This window comes from Henckelia pumila, chromosome 3 (assembly GCF_033568475.1).
Source record: "Henckelia pumila isolate YLH828 chromosome 3, ASM3356847v2, whole genome shotgun sequence".
Classification (NCBI taxonomy): Eukaryota; Viridiplantae; Streptophyta; class Magnoliopsida; order Lamiales; family Gesneriaceae; genus Henckelia; species Henckelia pumila.
The window spans coordinates 22,183,010-22,205,650 of NC_133122.1; the positions used below are offsets into that span (position 1 = coordinate 22,183,010).

General features: G+C 35.2%; 1 protein-coding gene and 2 long non-coding RNA genes across 4 annotated transcripts; all 3 read right to left on the reverse strand.

Moving 5' to 3' along the window:
* Nucleotides 1-9,695: 9,695 nt before the first annotated feature.
* On the reverse strand, nucleotides 9,696-13,098 carry LOC140888245 (uncharacterized). Its single transcript, XM_073295934.1, has 4 exons — nucleotides 12,769-13,098; nucleotides 11,794-12,678; nucleotides 11,611-11,727; nucleotides 9,696-10,811 (listed from the first exon to the last, which is right to left on the reverse strand). Exons 1-4 carry the CDS (start codon nucleotides 13,096-13,098, stop codon nucleotides 9,696-9,698), a joined length of 2,448 nt encoding a protein of 815 aa, XP_073152035.1.
* Nucleotides 13,099-14,214: 1,116 nt separating this feature from the next.
* Nucleotides 14,215-17,247, reverse strand: LOC140891617 (uncharacterized). 2 transcript variants are annotated; one of them, XR_012152580.1, is made up of 4 exons: nucleotides 16,621-17,247; nucleotides 16,464-16,529; nucleotides 15,890-16,381; nucleotides 14,215-15,092 (listed from the first exon to the last, which is right to left on the reverse strand). It is a non-coding gene; the product is annotated as an uncharacterized lncRNA (long non-coding RNA). The 2 variants fall into 2 exon arrangements; XR_012152581.1 differs by having other exon boundaries at nucleotides 15,890-16,384.
* A 41-nt stretch (nucleotides 17,248-17,288) lies between these two features.
* LOC140891618 (uncharacterized) lies at nucleotides 17,289-19,820 on the reverse strand. Its single transcript, XR_012152582.1, has 6 exons — nucleotides 19,416-19,820; nucleotides 18,926-18,986; nucleotides 18,309-18,754; nucleotides 17,974-18,206; nucleotides 17,636-17,766; nucleotides 17,289-17,414 (listed from the first exon to the last, which is right to left on the reverse strand). It is a non-coding gene; the product is annotated as an uncharacterized lncRNA (long non-coding RNA).
* Between the last annotated feature and the right edge of the window lie 2,821 nt (nucleotides 19,821-22,641).

Genomic DNA, 22,641 nt, shown 5'->3' on the forward strand with positions numbered 1-22,641 from the left:
AATTGGATTAGAAATTGGCACATCTGATTTGATTTTTAGGAATTTTAGTGGTATGATTATAATGGGTTATGTTTACGATTAGTTTTAACCGTTAAATTGACAAAATGATTAACTCGAACAAAATTTACAAACGTTTAGGACTAAATCGGCAATGCCAAAACGTTTGTGACCAAATTGGGAAATTAAGAAGGCAAACATCTGGGGTTGAATTGTGTTTTTTTTCCTCACATATCATGTCTACCATTAGGTTTAACAGTTAATTTGATGGAATGACCAATTCGGTCAAAAATCTGTAAACTTTTAGGACTAAATCAGGAACGTCGAAACATTTAAGACCAAACTGGGAAAGAGACTAAACATTTGGGATTGAACCGGGTTTTTCTTCATATTTTATAATCGAACTTTCAAATAAATTAAATTATAATTATTAAATTTATAATTTGGTTAGATAAAAATAATGTGTCTGATTAAAAATACGAAAGGTAAGGTAGGATTTGTGCTGGTTTGATTATTTTGAGGAAATTTTTTTTTTTATTCAATAAGTTGTCCATTTTTTGGTTTTGGTCTATTATTTTTTCAAAGTTTGGTTTTGATATACTAACTTTTAATTTTCAGTGATTTTGGTCAATTGCTGACATTGCAGCTAGACACATCAGCATTTTTTGGTGTCACGTCAGCATTTTTCGGTGCTACATCAGCAGTTGGACCAAAATAACCGATAACTAAAAGTTAGTGTACAAAAACCAAAATTTGAAAAATTAATGGACCAAAACCACAACATAGATAAGTTAATAGACCAAAAAAAATATTATTCCTTATTTTAATTCTTATACTTAATAGTATTTTTTATATTAAGAAAAAAATGCAAAAGGAAATAAAAAAAATATAAGAAATACTATATATTTTGAATTAATAAATAACTAATGGATTTAGTGGGTCCGTTGAAAAACTAGACTTGAGCAAAATTAATTTTTAGAAAAACATACAGATGTATTGAAAAAATATATAAAGAACATGAGTCATGCTGGACATTCTAGGTTACACTTAGGATGAAATTTTTCTTAATTTTCAAAGGTAATAAAGAATTACCGTCAAAAAATAGGTAATAAAGGATTTAAAAATATATTATATAATTGGATGCAATGATACTTTTGTAAATTTATCATGCAAAATGCCATATATCCACGATGTAACCTAAAGTATACACTCAGAATTGTTCGAATAACATATAGAAAATATATCTAAAATTTATTTGTTAGGATCAGTTTCACTGTTAAAGTGTTCCTCTCTAAGTTACATTAACAATCGATAAAGCGATATTTGATCTCTTGATATAAACTAATTAATTAGTCAAATGACTTTTTTTAATTAAAATGCGAGAAGTCGAGAACTACTCGAACTCATGATGCGGTGAATATTTAGTCAAACTGATGAATGGGCGAAGCTTGTAAACCCATAAAAGAAAAAAAAATTTGTGCAAAACTGATTATGTAAAGTAGATGAATGAACGCTAGATTTGTTTATGAAAGATTGAAGTCAAAATCATTCGAATTTCATTAGAAGACTTTGATTTATACAATTTATTGTACAAACCTCATCTAAGTAACATCACATTATTAGTTCAAACTCCTAAGACAACTGAATAACAGTCGAGATGATAAGTCTAACAGTGAAGATGACAAGTCCTAACTTATATATATGCAACCTGATCAAACAAATGCAAACCTACTTATTCTAGTCAATTTCTACAACAAATCATCTTCCACGTACTGATGAATTGATCATTTGTAAGAAAGTTGAAATGTCTTGAGCGTTGATGATCCTTATAATGATCTAATGTAGAATGGTGTGTGGTGCTCTGATACTTGAAAGTGCTCATTTGGATTAGTAAAATATGCAGTTATGCACGAGCATGCGAAGAGAACTTTAGGATCTTCCACCTCTCTTCTCACTTTCATTGTAATAAAGAAAGGGGCATGTTATCATTTTGCCCACCCTAAAAAGATCTACAGACAGGTGTTAACCAGAAGAGGTAGGGCCAGGAGGGAATGATTTCTGGACCTAGTTGACATCGGAGTTATTTAACGTTATTACATTAAAAAACGAGTCTCGGATTTCAGAAATTTTAGAAATAAGTCTTTTAATTTCATTCATAAACTGAAATTACATTATCTTTTCATAAACTGAATTTAAACTGTCTTTACAATATAATGCTTAACTGAAGACAAATTAAATAGAAACAAAGTTTAGTGCACGACTAAAATAATAAAACTGAACTGAACTGAACATCGGAATCTTTGGTCCTCCTTCACCAACAGAACTGGTTTTGTTCCTCTCCCTCAATTTCTTCTTCATTCTTATCCGAGATGATTTTGGGTGGGTGAGTGATATGAGTATCACTCAGTAAATGAGAAAATATCACAGCTTTTAAATCGTTTTTCAGAAACTTATATACACATACAGAAACAGAACAAAACAAAACAGAACAGAAGTCATATATATTCATCAGAAACACAGATTTGATTTATGCACCAATTAACTTATGAATTTCGCGGCTAACTGATATAGGTCCATTATAGGTTTATCCTCTAAAAGGTAAAGAATCAGAACAGAATAAAGCAGAGACATAGCAGAGTGTTCAGAATATATATTAATCCTACAACTAGGTTACAGACATCAGTGCATCAGAAAATACAAAGTTCAGAAATTCAAACTTTGAAAATAGACATATGCACTAGAACAAAACTTAAAACACAATAATAGCTTTAAAAAGAAAACCTACTTACTGATAATGCTAAAACAAATTTCGGTTGGTCTTGAGTTATCTCAACTGGTGGTTCCTCAACTGGATTGATAGCTCAACTAAATGCTAGAACTCACTTTTGATGTGTATTTACTCAGAATATTGTATAACCCTGAATAAAAAATTTGAATGCTATTTATAGGGAGAAATCTGACTGTTAGACTTCTCATTTAATGTATTTATTTGCCATGAATTTGAGTTAATACGTCGGTTATAAATATGGAGCAGCAGCAGTTGCTTGACTGACTTTTTGTCTGTTGAACATAGCTCAACTGAATTTGAGCTCAACTAAACTTCGGCAACTGAATTGGATCCTCAACTGAATTTCAGTCCTCAACTTAAATTCGAACCTCAACTTAATTTTAGTCCTCAATTGAAATTTATTCTTTGACTGAAATTTGGGTTTTCACAGATATAATAGTCGAATAATTCATAGGGCATTTAGGATTAAATTACTTAGCGATAAATGCTTGGCATCAACTATTCCGGATTAAAGCGGAAATAGTTCTTCTTGTAATTCCATACGAACGATTAATTGGATATGTTTTCAATCATTCAGGTCACGATGGATTTACTTGTTCCTTCTCTTGATCGCACTAGAAACCAAATTAAAGAATATTTTTCGTTGAGATTGAAAAATGGAATGGCATGAAAATTCCAACCCTTGGAATATGTAGTGGCCTAAATTCTTGGTTAAAGTGAAGTAGTTTTCGAGTTACATGATCCCACATATTTATAGGAGTATTCAAGACTTGTAGTGTTCAACTAGGACTCGAGTCTTTCAAGACTTGGAGTCTACAAGATTATCCTAATCATACCAGGACTCTTTAAAGGTTAGACCATCTTCAACTCATTACGCTATTTTGGTGTAACACTAACTTTAATATAGTGTAATTTTTACGCCAAATACAAAACTCATCTCCAAGACTCCAACCAATCAACTCTATACTCTACATTAAAAGGAATATTCTCATAATATTCCTTATTATTTTATTTAACAACTAATTTATTTCACAAAATATTTATAAACACAATAATTTATATATTTATTATTATTTTATTAATTAAATATAGTATTACAAAAGAATAATTAAGTAATGTAATTATCTATAAACAATTTTTTAAAAAAATTACTGTTATAAATTTAGTAGAGAAAGATGAGAGAATAAAAGACAAGAAAGAATATAATAGAAAAGATGAGTGTGTAATATATGAACTAAACACCTCTATTTATAGAGTAGAGGGATTAGCGTAGAAAAGAAAAATTACAATCAAATCAATCAACTATATTACATCTATATATAACACTCCCCCTTAGATGATTGATGGAGAGCTCAATGTTGCCTCGTTAAAACCTTGTCAGTAAAACTCAGTGGAAAAAACCTGAACGAAGGAAAAAGAGTACAACAATTGATACTCCCCCTGATTTCAATCACCGAATATCTTTTAATTGATGCATCCCTATCTTTCGCACCAATTTCTTGAATGTTGATGTCGGTAATGCCTTTGTGAATAAATCAGCTACATTGTCACTTGAACGGATTTGTTGGACATCAATATCACCTTTCTGTTGAAGTTCGTGCGTGTAGAAAAGCTTTGGTGCAATGTGTTTCGTTCGATCGTCTTTGATATATCCTCCTTTTAGTTGTGCAATGCAAGCAGCATTATCTTCAAAAATAGTCGTCGGGCTATCTTTCGCTGTTGGTAGTCCGCATGATTCTTGAATATGTTGGGTTATAGATCTCAACTATATACATTCTCGACTTGCTTCATGCATTGCAATGATCTCAGAGTGATTTGATGATGTCGCTGTCAAAGTTTGCTTTGTTGACTTCCATGAAATAGCAGTGTCCCCTCGTGTAAACACATAACCCGTTTGGGATTTGGCTTTATGCGGATCTGAAAGATAGCCTGCATCTGCATATCCTATTAAAGAGAAATTTGATTTTTTGAATAAAATAATCTCATGTCAGTTGTACCACGAAGGAAACGAAATATATGTTTTACACCATTCCAATGTCTTCGGGTTGGAGAATAACTATATCTTGCTAGAAGGTTGACAGAAAATGATATATCTGGTCGAGTACAATTTACAAGGTATGAAAATGCACCAATTGCACTAAGATATGGTACTTCAGGACCAATGATATTTTCTCCATCTTCAAGTGGACGAAAAGGATCTTTAATAGTGTCAAGTGATCGTACGGCCATTGGTGATGCTAATGGATGTGATTTGTCCATGTAAAAGCGTTTTAATATCTTCTCTGTGTATGAAGATTGATGAACAAATATTCCTTCTGATTTATGTTCGATTTGCAACCCGAGACAAAATTTTGTTTTTCCAAATCTTTCATCTCAAATTCACTTTTTAAATAATTGGCAATTTTAGTGAGCTCTTCGGGAGTTCCTATAAGATTTAGATCATCGACATACACTGCCACGATTGCAAAACCCTCATCCGTCTTTTTTTTTTGTAAAAACGCATGGGCAAATAGCATTATTTGTGTAACCTTCTTGTAGTAAATATTTGCTAAGGCGATTGTACCACATTTGCCCAGATTGTTTTAATCCATATAAAGATTTTTGCAATTTAATTGAGAACATGGTCTTGGGATTTGTATCACTTGATTCTGATGGTTTAAATCCTTCAAATATTTTCATGTATATGTCGCAATCAAGTGAACCATATAAATATGTAGTGACCACATCCATAAGTCGCATATCCAGATTTTCTGATACAACCAAACTAATCAAGAATCGAAAAGTGGTGGTATCCATCACAGGTGAATATGTTTCCTCGTAATCTATTCCAGGTCTTTGAGAAAAACCTTCGGCTACAAGTCCGACTTTGTATCTTACAAACACCCATTTGTATCCTACGGGGATTACATTTTTGGGTGTTTGAACTACGGGTCCAAACACTTTAAGTTTTTCTAGAGAATCTAATTCAGCTTGTATAGCTTCCTTCCATTTTGACCAGTCATTTCTTTGTTGACAATCTTTAACAGATTGTGGTTCGAGATCATCAATACCTTGCATGATATCAAGAGCCATGTTAAGTGCGAACACATTATCGATGTTCGTATTTCTGCGATCCCATATTTTACGAGATATCAAATAATTTTTTGAGGTCTCAATATTTTCATGTGGTTGTGATTCTTCATGGATCACGTTATCCACATCTGTTTCATTTTGATGTAAGGTTTCTTCTTTTGGAGTTTTCAAACCTTGTTTTTCTTGTACCTTTCTTTTTCTAGGTACTGTATCCTTTGAACCAATTGGTCGGCCACGCTTTTGGCGTATTTTAGATTCATTTGCGGGTAAAGTATTATATAGTCCTGCATGGACATCGATCTTCACTAGGGTATTTTTTACTTGTATGTGTGACTTTGTTACATTTTTTGTATTAACAAAAGCATCAGGTAATTGATTTGCAATTCTTTGCAAGTGAATGATTCTTTCAACTTCTTGCTCACATTGATTGTTTTTGGGATCGTAATGAGATAATGTTTTGTCATTCCAAAAGATTTTTCGTTGTTCTTCAAGATACAATTTTGCTCCACCCAATGTTGGAAAATTTGTTTCATCAAAATGGCAATCTGCAAATCTTGTAGTAAACAAGTCGCCTGTTAAGGGTTTCAAATATCTAATGATAGAAGGTGACTCATATCCCACATAAATTCCAAGTCTACGTTGGGGACCCATTTTGGTTCGTTGTGTAGGTGGGATAGGTACTTGTACCCAGTGACGGAGCCAGGATTTATGGTCTACCCGGGTTAAAACTTTAAGCTCCCAAATCCTTTAATATTTTCAATTGAGCCACCCGGACTAATACCAAATTAATCCAAAATTTTTCAAAATTTATATATACAAAAATTTGAAACAATTTTGGGCTACCCGGGCTCCACAAGCGTGGCTCCGCACTTGCTTGTACCACACAACCAAATACTCTAATGTGAGAAACTTCATGTTCTTGACCATATGCAAGTTGCAATGGTGAATATTGGTGGTAATTAGTTGGTCTTACACGAATCAACGATGCAGCGTGTATGATAGCATGACCCCAGGCTGAAGATGACAGTTTTGTTTCCATGAGTAGCGGTCTTGCAATTAATTGCAGTCGCTTAATAAAGGATTCTGCAAGACCATTTTGTGTATGGACATGGGCTACTAAATGCTTGACCGAAGTCCCTATTGACATAAAAAAATTCATCAAATGCTTGTGATTTAAATTCAGTAGAATTATCAAGGCGAATTGCCTTAATTGAGTGGTCAGGGAATTGAGCTCGTAGTTTAATCATTTGCCCAAGTAGCTTTGCAAAAGCTATATTTCGAGGTGCAAGAAAACTAACATGTGACCACCTAGTTGATGCATCAATCAATACCATAAAGTATCGAAATAGACCACATGATGGGTGTATAAGCCCAAAAATATCCCCATGAATTCTTTCCAAAAATGTTGGAATTTCAACATCAATCTTCGTTGGAGAAGGTCTTATAATTAGTTTGCCTTGTGAACAAGCCACACATGAAAAGTCACCATTTAGGAGAACCTTTTGATTCTTTAAGGGATGTCCACGCGAATTATCTATTATTCTTCGCATCATTGAACTCTCAGGGTGACCAAGTCGGTCGTGCCATAATATGAAAGTTTTCTTGTCAACAAACTTCTTGTTTGTGACTGTATTTGCCTCAATTGCCTTTATTATTGTGCAATACATCCCAGAAGAGAGTGCACGTAATTTTTCTTTTATATGTTTTTTACCACATATCATAGATGTAATACAAAGATATTCAACCTTGTTTACATTCAATATTTCAATATGATATCCATTTCTGCGGATTTCTTTAAAGCTAAGCAAAATTTTAATGGATTTGCTAGCGTAGAGTGAATTTTCAATATATAGAATTGTCTCATTTGGCAGAATGATTTTTGTCTTTCCATGACCTTCAATAATTTTTGATGCACCCAATATTGTTATAACATTATTTTCAGCTAATGTTAATTCCAAAAAATACCTTTTACTTTGAAGGATGGTGTAAGTTGTACCACTATCGGCTAGACATATGTCTTGGTATTCTCCCATTAATCTAAAAAAAATGCATAATAGATTAAGTTACAGCTTAAATATTCATAAGGGGGAAATTATATTAAATAAAGTTCTCAAATTATTAACCACGATTACAATTGAAAATAAAATTGTACTGAAAAAACCAAAACCAAAAAGGCAAATCTGACTATTGTAGAAAAACAACATAGATAACCAAAAGTACTAATCTTAGGGACACGAAAGCATTAAAGGCAAAACTTGATCACTCTATTTTTTCTAGCACACCACCCCCAATAAAATGATCAATATTCCCGTCTGGTTGTGCAAAGAAATCAGAGACATCCAAGTGAGTTATATCAACAAGGTCATCATCATCAGCAAAATTTGTCTCTATTTTTCCCTTTCCTTTGATCGAATTTTGGTAGAGATCCACAAGATGCTTTGGAGTACGACAAGTACGAGACCAATGCCCTTTCGTTCTGCATTTGAAACACTTATCTTCATACTCTTTCATGTTTCTCCCTTTTTCTTCTTCATTATTCGGTTTCCACTGCTGGTGGTTTGTTTTCTGTCTCTTTCTATCATGTTGCTGGTAATTTTTGTTTTGACCATGGCCACGCCCACGCTCATGACCACGCCCACGTCCTATTCTAATATGGGTATTTTGAGTTGAGTTGGCTGCAAAGAACGAGGATTGGAATAATAATTCTGTGTACAAGGTACACATTTAAATAGAATACAAAGAGAGAATCTAATCTCCTAAAAACAGAAAGATAATATACTCTCACCAAGTTACAAATATTTGACAAATCCTACCACTCAATAGAAATATTCACACAATCTAATTTATATTTTATTTTATTCTACACTCCCCCTCAAGCTTGACGGTAGATGGATGAGACCAAGCTTGCCAACAAGAAATTCATGAGTTTGTTCGGACAATCCTTTTGTGAGTAGATCAGCAAGTTGATGAGTTGTGGGAACATATTCAAGCCTGACAATCCCTCCGTCAATTTTTTCTTTAATAAAGTGCCGATCTACTTCAACATGCTTAGTTCTGTCATGATGAACGGGGTTGTGAGCTATACTGATGGAAGATTTGTTGTCACAGTAGAGCTGCATAGGTTTTGTTCACTCCATTTTAAGTTATTTCATCACTCTTTGGATCCAGATGAGCTCGCATACTCCATGTGCCATTGACCTATACTCAGCTTCTGCACTACTTCTTGCAACCACCGACTGTTTCTTGCTTTGCCAAGTTACTAAATTACCCCACACTCGGGTACAATATCCTGATGTTGACTTTCGATCAGTAACAGAGCCTGTCCAGTCTGCATCTGTGAATGCACTTACTCTTCGATCATCACATTTTGCAAAGAATAGACCTCGACCAAGTGTTTGCTTCAAATATCTCAATATTCTGTAAACTGCATCAAGATGACCTTGACAAGGTGAGTGCATGTATTGACTTACCAGACTAACTGCAAATGCAATATCTGGGCGGGTATGTGAGAGGTAGATAAGTTTTCCCATGAGTCGCTGATAACTTTCTTTATCTACTGAATTTCCCTCCAACATTTGTTTTTTATTCCTCAATTCAATCGGTGTTTGGCTTGGCCTGCACCCTAACATTCCAGTTTCCTCCAATAGATCCAATGTATACTTTCGTTGAGAAATAGAAATCCCTTTCTTGCTTCTAGCAATTTCCATTCCCAAGAAGTATCTCAGTGTCCCAAGGTCTTTAACTTCGAACTCCTTAGCCATCATCAGCTTAATGTTATGCATTTCTTGATTGTCGTCTCCTGTGACAATTATATCATCAACATACACTATAAGAATGGTCATTTTCCCGTTCTTGGAGTGTTTAACGAATAGTGTATGGTCTGCTTGTCCCTGACTGTAGCCGAACTTTTTAATAACTTTGGAGAATCTGTCAAACCAAGCACGGGAGATTTTTTGAGCCCATAAAGAGATTTGTGGAGCTTGCACACAATCTGACTTTCAACATTTTCCTCAAAACCATGAGGTTGACTCATGTAAACTTCCTCTTCAAGGTCACCATTAAGGAAAGCATTTTTAATATCCAGCTGATGAAGTGGCCAATCAAGGTTGGCAGCCAAAGATAGAAGAATTCTAAAAGTGTTTAATTTTGCAACAAGTGCGAAAGTTTCAGTGTAATCTATACCATAAGTTTGTGTGAATCCCTTGGCAACCAAGCGTGCTTTATGTCTTTCGATTGAACCATCAGCCTTGTACTTTACTGTAAACACCCATCTACTCCCGGCTGTATTTTTTCCTTGTGGCAATTGTACCAAGCTCCATGTATTATTCTGTTGTAGGGCGCGAATTTCTTCCAGCACTGCAGCCTTCCATTCGGGAACATTTAGAGCTTCTTGAATTGACCTGGGAATGATTACACTAGACAATGTAGAAGTAAAGACACGAAATGAAGAGGATAGATTCGAATAAGAAACAAAGTTAAAAATGGGATGTTTATTACAAGATCTCACACCCTTTCTAAAAGCTATAGGTACATCAAGATCATGAGTCGTACCTGACAAAGAAGAGTCTACCATCGGTTCATTCTCTTGACTGTGGCTAAGATTCACTACATCTTTAGTTACCTGAGATTTGTTCCTTCGTGAATAGACATACAACTCTTTGTGTGGTGCAGATTCTGTTTTTGTTTTTGTTTCTGGCACAGGAACATGAGGTGTAGTGGTATCATGTACTCGAGTGTTGGTTGTAGACGAGTCAGGACACGAGAAAAATAGAGGATCAACTTGTACACCGAGAAGATGAGTAGTATCCCAACAAGCTTCATGAGAAATCTCCCCCTGAAGCAGAGATAAGGAGAAAAAAGGTGTGGTCTCGAGAAAGGTGACATCACAGGAGACATACATTTTTCTCGTTTTTAGGACAATAACATCGGTAACCTTTTTGAGAAGCAGAATAACCTACGAAGATAGTTTTAATGGCTCGAGGATCAAGTTTGCTGCGATGGTGATTATGGACATGCACAAATGTCGTACACCCAAATGTATTAAGCGGAAGGTGAGTGGAGATATGACTATGAGGAAATTCTTTTGTGAGGAGAGACATGGGAGTTTGGAAGTTAAGTAGTCGGCTAGGTAGATGATTAATGAGAAAGGCAGCAGTGAGTACTGCATTACCCCATAGGTATTTAGGAACATTCATGGTGAACAAAAGGGCACGAGCAACCTCAAGAAGATGGCGATTTTTTCGTTTGGATAACCCGTTTTGTTTGGGAGTATCAACACAGGAACTCTGATGGGTAATACCATGGGATTGGAGCTATTCACCGAGGGTGGTATTGAAATATTCTGTACCATTGTCGGTTCTTAGGGTGCGGATGCGGGTATAAAATTTAGTTTGAATCATGTGGTGAAAGTTGGTGAATGTGGCATATGTGTCAGATTTGTTCTTGAGAAGGTAAACCCAGGTGGCTCGTGTGTGATCATTGATAAATGTTAGAAACCACCGTTTACCGTGAAGTGTCGTAACCGGTGAGGGACCCCAAATATCACTATGAATTAATGAAAAGGGTGACGAGGGTGTATACGGCTTTGGAGATAAAGAAACTCTTGTATGCTTCGCAAGTTGACAAATATCACAGGAAACCAAATCAAGATTTTTATTACTCATAAACAAGGAGGAAAACAAACGTTTTAAATATGAAAAACTAGGATGGCCAAGTCTATGGTGCCATAACATTATTTTGGAAAGATTCAAAACAGGTGCATAACGGACACTGGACAAAAGAGACTGTCGAGGGACGGACGAAGCATTTTCGAAGTAGTAAAGACCATGGTGAATCCTAGCACTGCCAATCGTCTTCCCCGATGGTAGTTCCTGAAATAAACAAGAGAAAGGTAAGAATTTGACGACACAATTATTATCCTTAGTTAGTTTACTGACAGAGATCATATTACACTTCAAGGAAGGGACATAAAAAACGGATTTAAGGATAATATCTTTCGACAATTGGATATTGCCAAGGCCCATAACATGAGTCAAGGAACCATCAGTTATTCTAACTGTAGTACGGCTAGTGCAAGGAATATAACTGGAAAAAAGAGTAGAGTTGCCCGTCATATGATCGGAGGCTCCAGAATCAACAATCCAAGACTCAGCAACACAAGAATTTATGGCAGACTGAATGTTACCAGATTGGGTGATGGAGCAATAGTCAACAGTTGGATTTGGAGATGGATTGAGAGAGGACTGACGCAGGAGACGACAGTATTGTTCAATTTGCTCTATCTGTTCCTTTGTGAATGGTGCAGTGATGTCAGAAGATGCAGGCTGCTCTTGGGCTATTTGGGTTTGGAAGCCACGACCTTGAGGTTGTTTTCGTGGCTGCCAGTCCACTAGTTTGCCGTATATTTCCCAGCACTTGTCCTTGGTATGTCCAGGACGTTTGCAATGTTCGCACCAAGGGCGTTTGCCTTGACGCTGGCCCGGGCTATTGAATTTATTTGAGATCAAGGCAAAGACTTCCGGGGCAGAAGATGCAGCTGGCAAGGAGGTGGGTAGCATGACTTTGCGGCGCATCTCTTCACGCCGAACATCAGCAAATGCATCTTCAAGAGATGGGAATGGCTCTCGTGCAACAACACGGCCTCGAACATCATCAAGTTCCCTATTGAGTCCTGCCAGGAAATCAAAGACACATTCTTTTTCCAGATTCTGACGAACTTTGACGCTGCAATCAGCACAAGTTGGAGTGTTGTCCAGGAAAAGATCCAACTCTTGCCACAAGTCTTGAAGATCAGTGAAGTATTGGGTCACGGAATTAGAACCCTGCTAGAGTTCCTTGAGTTTTGAACGAAGTTCGAAGATTTGCGAGGCATTCCCAAGATCGGAATACATCCGACGAGCAGTGTCTCATACCTCTTTGGTAGTTTGGAACCACAAATAACGACGACTGATGTTGTTCTCCATGGAATTGATGAGCCATGCGAGAACAATGAAATTTTTAGCCACCCAAGTTTTGTATGAGGGATCCGACTTCTTAGGTGACTCGAGTTCGCCGGTGAGATATCCCATTTTTCCACGGTCACATATTACAATTTTGACAGATTGTGCCCACTGTAAGTAATTGTGGCCATTGAGTTTGTGGGCAGAGATTTGAAGAGATGAATTATCACTCCCGGAAAGAGGAGCAAGAGTTGCTGGCGATTTCTCAGAATTCTCATCGGTTTTTGATGAGTCCGATGACATTTTTTGGAGATTAAGACTGCGAGAGAGGAGGAAATCAGCTTTCTGGCTCTGATACCATGCAAAGAACGAGGATTGGAATAATAATTCTATGTATTCAATAGACTACAAGGTACACATTTAAATAGAATACAAAGAGAGAATCTAATCTCCTAAAAACAGAAAGATAATATACTTTTACCAAGTTACAAATATTTGACAAATCCTACCAACCATAGAAATATTCACACAATCTACTTTATATTTTATTTTATTCTACAATTCACTTCAGGGAATGATATTTCATTTGCTTCAGGAAATGGTATAGAGCCAGTACTTGGGCGTAATTGATGATTTTTCAATAGTAATTCATTGTTCTGTTCAGCAACTAGTAGACAGGAAATAAGCTCAGAGTACTTTTTAAATCTACGCTCACGATATTACTGCTTGAGGAGCACATTTGAAGCATGGAAGGTGGAGAAAATTTTTTCAAGTAGATCTTGATCAGAAATATTTTCTCCACAAAGTTTGAGCTTTGAACAAATCTTGAATAATGTCGAATTATAATCGCTTACAAATTTGAAATCTTGTAGGCGAAGATGGATCCACTCATAACGGGCTCTTAGGAAAACTACACTCCTCTGATGGTCACTACAAGAAAAACGTTGTACTTTTCAGTGTTGTTGAAAGTACACCCAACGACAACGGATAAAATCCGTTGTCTTTGCTCCCTACGACAACAGATTTTATCCGTTGTCTTTGCTCTCATTAACAACGGATTTTATCCGTTGTCGTATCTCTCAATGACAACAAATTTTATCTGTTGTCTTTTAACGGGCTTTTAACAACACCAAAAAATACAACAATTTTAACATGACAAAGACAATGGATAAAATCCGTTGTCGTTTCTCAAATAAAAAACAAAAAAAAAATAATACACAAATTTTTAATATTATAAATAAATCAAAATTTAAAATTTCCGAAATTAAATTTAATATACATTTTCAATATTACAAATCAATCAAAACTCTAATTCTAATTCAATCTACACTATAAAATAGAGCAATGAACTAATTTATATAAATTAACTTGGAACACTCGTTTCACCAACATCCACTTGTATCTCTTGCAACAATTCAGAACAAGATTACAACAGTAAATGCAAATGTTCGAGAAGTATATAGCCAGCCGCAAGTTTCAAATAACTAATGTAAATAAATCGGCAATCAGTTGCAACATACAAATTATTTCATCACTTTGATATAGTAAACAGAGGCACATCTAAATCCATCAAGAATCTGAAAACATTGTTCAGAAAAAAATCACCATTAAAAGTGATAAGTCATATTAATTATGGTCATACTATTCAAAATCTAAATTTCCTAACATCACACACTCATTGGACATGCCACAAACAACACTTAATTACCATGTGAAGAATATTTTCGTTAGAAAATATGCTTAGTAGACACGCACACACAAAAAAACCAAATAAATTCCTGTGATATGAAATAAATAGAGACACAAACACTTCTTGACAAGTTCAAATAATCTCTTAATCTCTCTCACAAGAACATTACTATCCATTCAATATTTCACTTCAACCCCTTTAACACTAATGAAAATCCTAGTCTGTTGCACTTGATTATATAAATATCAGGATGAAAATCAAGAAACAATTGAAGTTGTCCCTTTAATGATTTTTGTTTCTTTGCGACTTTGTTTATTAAAAAAAGAAACGAAACAAAACAAAACAAAACAAAACAAAACCACATTTTCACCATTCATCAATTATCAAGGAAGAAGTTAAATAGCATCTAAAAAAAGGAAGAAGTTCTTATCTGCATCACAAGAAAAATTCAGAAATAAAAAAAAACATACTTTCTCGAGAAAAAAAATGGAGAGTGAGAACTCCATACCTTGGTATTATTCATTTCAACCCCTTTCCTTCACATTTTGACTTATAGTATTCATTTTCACGAACACTCCCACAATTAAAATTGAAAAGTCTTCAATTCCTAAAGATAAGATGATAATCTAATCTAAGTTTTATAAATTGAATGAACAGAAATGCATTACCAACGTAAAATAATGGACAAATTCAAGCGTGTAGGCTCCAAGAGTAATCAGTCCATTGCTGGTATTTCATTGTCCTTCATCATAAAGCACTGATAATTCATAGGACCAATTTGAGTAAGTAATATTGGCTAAAGATTCTTGATTTTTCTTCATGCATACACTTTCAAAGTCCCTTTTTCAAGAAATGAATTCTTATAGTTTAGATTGAAGGATTAAATTGGAGTGAATTATGATATCTCATGATCTGAGTCTGACGACAGTTATATCCCATGCATAGGATCCTTGTAGCTTTTTACAGACTCGCATGTGTTGATCAAAGGAATGTGTCATCCGCTCCTCGTGGAAACAATCGTGCCTATAACATATATAATTAATGTAGCTAGCGTTAATAATCACCAAGCCCACATTCAAGATTCGCAAAAACATATATACTAGGAATTAATCCGCTCACACAATTTTCCTAGCAAAGTAGTAAATGCATGTACAAGCCATTATCCCTTTTTTAGTGTAAAGGTCCTAGTTTGGCTGCACTCCATAATCACGGTTAAGAAACCAATAATAATTAATAGAACGTGATGCAATTGCAAAACCAAAAAATATGATGTTAATTAATTAATAATGGAACACGAATCAATAAGCAACAGATGCATGCTACCCGCGACTTGATTATTAGCTAATCTTCCTAGGTCGCGTACAAAAACAACATAATAAAATAAAATTGCTGCCCAGAACTCACAGGAGTAAACCTTCTGCCAAAACGCAACCATATTAGTCTGTTTGCTGTCACAGTTGCATGCACAAAATCGACTAAATCAGTTCAAAGCTCTGAATTTTCAAAAGTTGTCGAATGTTGCAATTTATGCCAAGGAAAAAGCAGAAGCATCTGAGAGAAAGGATATCAGAGTACTCATCTAGCTAAAATTCACAACAATAAAGAATTAAGAAAAAGAAATGAAGATGAAAAAGCTGCTTTGCAAAAAGAGAAATGTGAAGTCATAATGCACGTTCCTTCCATAATTTAATTGGTTGATGAAATTATAATTATTGTGAACAAAAATGAATTGCTGAAGAATGAGAGCAAGAAATGTAAACTGACAGTCAAAACAATTCAGAAATTCTACCTGACAGGATATGTGTAAACAAAGCGGACAATTATTCATAAGTTTATCTGGCTGAAAAGTTCAATTGGAGGATTATGATGACGCCCCTTGTCTGTGGGAAAATTGAACTGCTGTGATGTAAGCAAGGCAAGTTATTGCAGCAGTTTTACACATCAGATATATCTATAACAGGTTTTTCATGGTAATTACCGAAGTCACAATCAATTCCTTCTTACTATTGTGAAAAACTCCAATATCCTCCTCGTTTCTCAATATCTAAAACCAAAAGAATGATGATAATATGAATCAAACCTTTAGTGCATGCTTGTAAAAATATTAAGTTTAACATTTTTTCCCAAGACATTACCTTCTTGTTAAGGATAAGAGCTTTAAAGCCATGGGATGACCCACAAGCCTCTGGCTTCGAAGCATTCATAAGGTTGGGTCCAAAAATAAAGCTCAAAATTTAATGTGCAAGAAGGGTTAAGGTGGCCATGAAAGATTTTAAACACTGATACAAACTTCAAAATCAGTCCAAAACAAAACTTAAAAATCCAGAACTAGGAAAATAAGCCACAACAAAACTTAAAAATCCCATTGTACTACCTAGAAATTTCTCGGTTTCCAAGTTCTAAGGTCACAATATATCTATGTGAGGCCTGCAACAAGAAGACATAAATGAAAATAGAATGATCTCAACTGAAATGGGTGTTTATGCACCATACCAGATTTAAGATAAGCCTACCCCAATCAATACAATGACCTCAAAGAACAAAACGAAAATCCTTAATATTGATAAATTGAGTGCTTGGTTCTCAAATATGAATTAACCATAGCTTTCACAGTGGATAGTTTACAATCCCATCTACCACAAATGGTAAATACAATTCAGAAAAGAGTTAATTACAGTTCCTCAAAAGTAAGCAGAGATGAAAATGAAGATAAATGTCATGGTTAACAAAATTCAGATAGTGGTACGTTATGTGAATTTAAAATTACCAAAGCAGCAAGTAACAAATAAACAACGGCCTCCGGTACCGCAAGTCCTGACATTGGCCTTGTAATCTAATTGAAACACATAAGCTTTGGAGCATCTGTGGCAGACCCAGGGCTTTTTGCTTCTATGTAGTACTGTATTTGTTGTGTCAATGAAATTGCTTGCTGCAAAAATATATATAATTTAATCAAGTCCACTACTACAAATATGATATGTGAAATTAAATAGTAATTTATCCAGATTTTTTAATAATGGTTAATACTAATTTTAATATAGTATATCGTTTGATAGACTGGCATCTGGGCTGGCGTGAACTAAAATATTTAATTTAATTTTGATTACGATAATTATGATAAATAATAAATGAATAAAAATTAATCCTCACACTTAAAAGAGGTGTGTGATCATCATATCCAGCTTCAGCGGAAGTAAAATTGGCTCCTATAAGAAGGCTCTTTCCTGTTGCCTGTGGACTGAGATATGCCGGCGGGTAGCTCGTAAATCCAAGATTTTCAACTGCGGAATCAAATGTAAAAAGATCCCATTTCGTTAGCAAATGCCTGAATTTCCAATGACTCAAAATCTTGAATGTTAATGTAATTTACTTTCAATTTACTCCTAATTAGGTGAAAATGCCACCTAATTAGCAAGTAGTTTCAATTTACTCCTGCAGTACTGCATATAACATCAACAAATTACATATAATATATTAATGTAATTTACCTTTCCCTATCTAGTATACCACATGCATGCATGAAGCATATCTCACTAGTGACACCAATATATATAAATTTACTACTTCCATCACAGCCACCGATCCTTTTTCCTTCAAACTCCGGCTATATCAAATAAACCGACAAAATAAAACATATATAGATATTTTTCTATTTTTTTGCCCCATAAAAAGGGAAATCTATCCAGCCAAATCATGAAGCAGCTGTGCTCCCATCATATTCCTGCAGTAGAGTAAATATAATTATGATTTTCACCCTCCAAGATTTGAGTACTGAACTCTTTGACAATCTTCCATATGATCATATCTAGGGTAAAAAAGTGACTTTTGTAAGCCATGCTGGTATAAGCCCAATGTCAAAGACACCCCGCCGCCGCCGTACGAGACGGTTGGGGTTATAGTTCCACCTCCTGCGGCTGCTGAGGGATAAGGGTATGATGAAAAGTCCAATTCTATGGCACCAAATGAGTCCCCAACTCCACCAAAACAATGATTCTTCACTTCATTTTCAAGGGTTTTGTTTCTTTTTCCACCATTTTTCTCAGGATTGTTGAGCATAGAAGATGGAGATTCGGAATGAATTCTAACCAACTGATCATGTGTTGGCTTCTGATCTTCATTCCTCGAAAGATTTTGATTCAAAAACTCGTCGTTTCGATCAGCGCCGACCCATACGCCGTCGTCGTGATGATCTTTGAATTCTTCCAAGTACATTTCCTCCACCATGGGTTTCCATAGCCTTACTCTAGCATTAATAAACCAATTGGAGACCTGAAAAAGATAGAAAAGAAAGTTTGTCGTGCATGACAAGAAAAAATAAGTAACATCTAATAAAATAATTTGTTGTAGGAGATTTGTTGAAGATACATATGCATAGGTTTTCTCGATTACATAAATACATTCTAAATCTTGAATAAAATAATATGGTTTAAAGAGACTCGCCTGGCTTCTTGAGAAACCTGTTTGGCGTGCTAAAGTATGTTTATCTATATCATTTGGATACCTGTAAAAATCAAGAAAATTGATCAGTACTCAAAAAATGGAGGTTAACTAACTAATTAGTTACTCTTCTGAGTATTTTTTAATAAATTTTGTGGAGGATAGTGGGCGAGAGATGTGTTCCTGAGGTTGCAACGAGTAAAATCCACACACAAATAACATACAATTACAGCAAGAAAATTCCACAAAGACAAATAAGAAATAAACTTAAGACCTATAATATTATCTATATACACGAACACAAATAATGATGGAATCTTAAAGAATTAATTTCAACAGAAACTAACAACAAAATCGGCTAGCGTCTGCAAAATATAATAATTGAAAACAGGCAAGAATCTGAGAGTACTATGCAATCTGTGACAATGTGGTACTAAAATTGAAGCAAGATTTAGCTAAGGAACATATAATTAAATAAATTAATTAAATATACCAGTAATATCCGTGGCTAATTTCCCATTACAGCCCGTAGCTTCGTGGTTCTTGAAATCCCTGCCATAAGGTAGATAATTTGCTTGAAAATGGTGCAGACATGTCTCCTTGGGGCACACGAAGACACGATTCTTGGCTTGCTCAGGCTTCTCTCTCTTGAGAACCTTGGTTGCAGATCTCGCACATGTAGTCGTTTGACTACAATAATGTTTCGGGTGAAAGGGAAACCACTTCTGCATCTGGATCTGCAGTCACAATGCTATATCCGCATCAAAATGAAGCTTAGGAAAATCTATAACCGAATTCTAGCTCCAAACACACATTCCGATGCCGGTGGTAAAGAATCAACGACAAGAAGTGGCGGCTAGGGTTGGGTTTTGGGAGAGTCGTGAGAGAAGGGCGCAGGCGTGGGACCAAGGAAGAATGGGTTGAGAAAATTAAAGAAGGAAGGCCCATATCTGGCATTATTATTATTATTATTAGTATTATTTATTTTAAAGAAAAAAAAAGTTAAGACAACAATTTAACATAATCTGTTGTGTTTGACTCTATAAAACAACACAAAAACACAACGGTTTTAAAAATCATTGTCGAAGATAAAGAAAAAATACGCACATAGACAACGGTTAATTAAAATCGTTGTCATAGGCCATAAAAAGCCCGCTCAAATACAACGGTTTTAAAAAACCGTTGTCTTTGACATATAAAAGACAACATTTTTTTACAAACCGTTGTCTTTTTTCATAAAAATATGGCCAACAACAACGGTTTTTAATAAAACCGTTGTTAAAAGCTAAAAGACAACGGTTTTTTGATCTTTTATTTGTTGCTGATACCCAAATTTGTTGTAGTGGATCAAACCTTTCTTTAAGATTTTTCCAAAGTTCTTGTGGGTTCTTCACAGTGAGATACTCAGCTTTCAATCCATCTTCGAGATGGTGGCGAAGGAAAATAAGAGATTTTGCAAGATCCTGCGGGGATTCATTATTTTCTTTTTTTATTGTGTTTCCAAGATCCTTAGAAACAAGATGAACCTCAGCATCCAAAATACATGACAAATAGTTTTTTTCACTGATGTCAAGAGCTTCAAATTCAAGTTTTGTAATGTTTGCCATTACGACTGTTAAAAAGAAAACAAACGAATTTAAGGATAATAATAAATTATATATATATATATATATATATATATATATATATATATATATATATATATATATAATTATGTTAACAAGCATCTAATCACACTTATGGAATCATATTTATTTTTTTATTTTTATTTTTTTTGAAAGGATGGAATCATATTTATTAACTTTCCTAAGGATGATAAATCTTCACATAATCAAATATAAATTAATGTCGAGTAAAAATAAATGCATAAAAAAAAATAATATCTCAATATAAGACAAAAGCATAAGAGTGTATATGTGAGACCTCGGTTCTAAAAAACTATTCTCGGATTAAACAATTAATAAAGCATACAATAATCCAAGGTACAAACAATAATAAAAAAAATTTCTTTCTTTCTTTTTTTTAAAAAAACCTCGCGCTCGCGCGAGATAGACATCTCGCGCGCGCGCTGGCCACGCTTCCAGAGCCTCAGCAGAAGACTCGTGCCCGCGCGAGATAAGATCTCGCGCGCGCAGGCCATCGCACCAAAACCCTGGAAAAGCACCCTGCACTCGCACGAGGTACCATCTCGCGTGCGCGCGGGTAGCCTGGGCAGAAATACTCAGCCTAAAAAAAGATCTTCCCGCACTCTCTTCGACATGCATTCCAATCCCAAATCAAATCCATTAATACAACATACAACATGCATAAATCCAATACAAGGTAGTTATAAAGTTATACAATCTCAAACTAGTAGAACATGCTTCAATCTAACTTATTCAAAACAATACAACAACACGAGTTCGAATACAATCTAAGTTCGATTACCAATTCGACTTATAAAACACCAAGTCTCACTTCTAATTGACTCAACCCTTAGCCATGCTGCCTCTGACTCGGTCTTGCCCCACCTGTTACTAAGCACACATACAAAGACAAGACAATAGCCGGATAAATCCGGTGAGAATACAATTCCCAGTAAAAGAGACTAACATGCAATCTCAGATAAGCATCTCAAATACAAAATACATCCATTTTCAGATATTCAAATGTCAACCATACAATTCCAAGATAAATCAGAATGAAATGCATGTCTTTAAAACTCTTGGATTATCAACTCCGGATAATCAAGAAATTGTTGCTCTGCTTTTGGGATCCCGAGGATGAGATCACGTAAACAACTCACCGACTCTCCCGATCGAGGTGGTGTTACGTATCTCCATCCTCTAGACTTTGGTGCGACTATAAGGATTATGCTGACACTAGGCGAACCTCTACGCCTAGGCCACTCGCTTAAAAGCCCCCAAAACGTCTACACAAAAGGGTCATTCTACCCGCTGAAATCAAGGATTTTGGATCAAGATGAATGTAATACAAATCATAACTCATTTAATAAGTTCAAGTAATTCAATTAACATGCAAGTATGTGATTTCTTCGGAACACTCGAATCAAGTCGAATTCGAGTTACTCGTTCCATTCCAGTCTAAGTCGTCTTATACCTCTTTCAAACGTCGATGCTACAACCTAGAAACAACAACAATAATATACTCATTCAAGATTCAATCAAACTTCCAATTCGATAATAAGAGAATCGATACTATACCGGCTACAATCTCTAAAACGATACAACTCCTGCAACCTCGCAACTCAACGGCCTTCAAACGAATCTGCAAAAGAAGTAATAAAGGCCCGAGATTACTATCGACATTCAAACACAACTAAAAAACGGCTCAAATCAATTCAAACCAAACTATAGCCCAAAAACTAAAACCGGCGGCATAACGGCTATATTCTGATCAAACCGGAAATGCAGACAGCATAATATCAATCAAATAAACTCAAATCAACCAACATTGAACCATAACAATCTGATTCCAACAAATCGCAATACTCAATTTTTTGAAAATCACTCCAAAAATCATAACGATTCCGAACGACGCTCTATCTCAAAACCGATTGAGAATAAACGATAAGAACTCTGTCAAGAACAACATAACCGAAATTCAATCGATTTTAACAACATCCAAAAAATAGAATGACTCTGATTGGATAAATACTTGCTGTGAGAACCCAGCCACCAAGCAAGCAATGATGAGCCATAACAGAAGGAGTGAAGGCA

Excerpts from the sequence above, each read along its gene's own strand:
- LOC140888245 (XM_073295934.1), bottom strand. The coding sequence starts at position 13,098 with ATGTCATCGGACTCATCAAAAACCGATGAGAATTCTGAGAAATCGCCA. Across the intron at positions 12,679-12,768 it reads GGTTCCAAACTACCAAAGAG|GGTTCTAATTCCGTGACCCA; the intron begins GTATGAGACACT and ends GAACTCTAGCAG. Across the intron at positions 10,812-11,610 it reads CCAGTGTCCGTTATGCACCT|GTTATTCTGCTTCTCAAAAA; the intron begins GTTTTGAATCTT and ends CTATCTTCGTAG.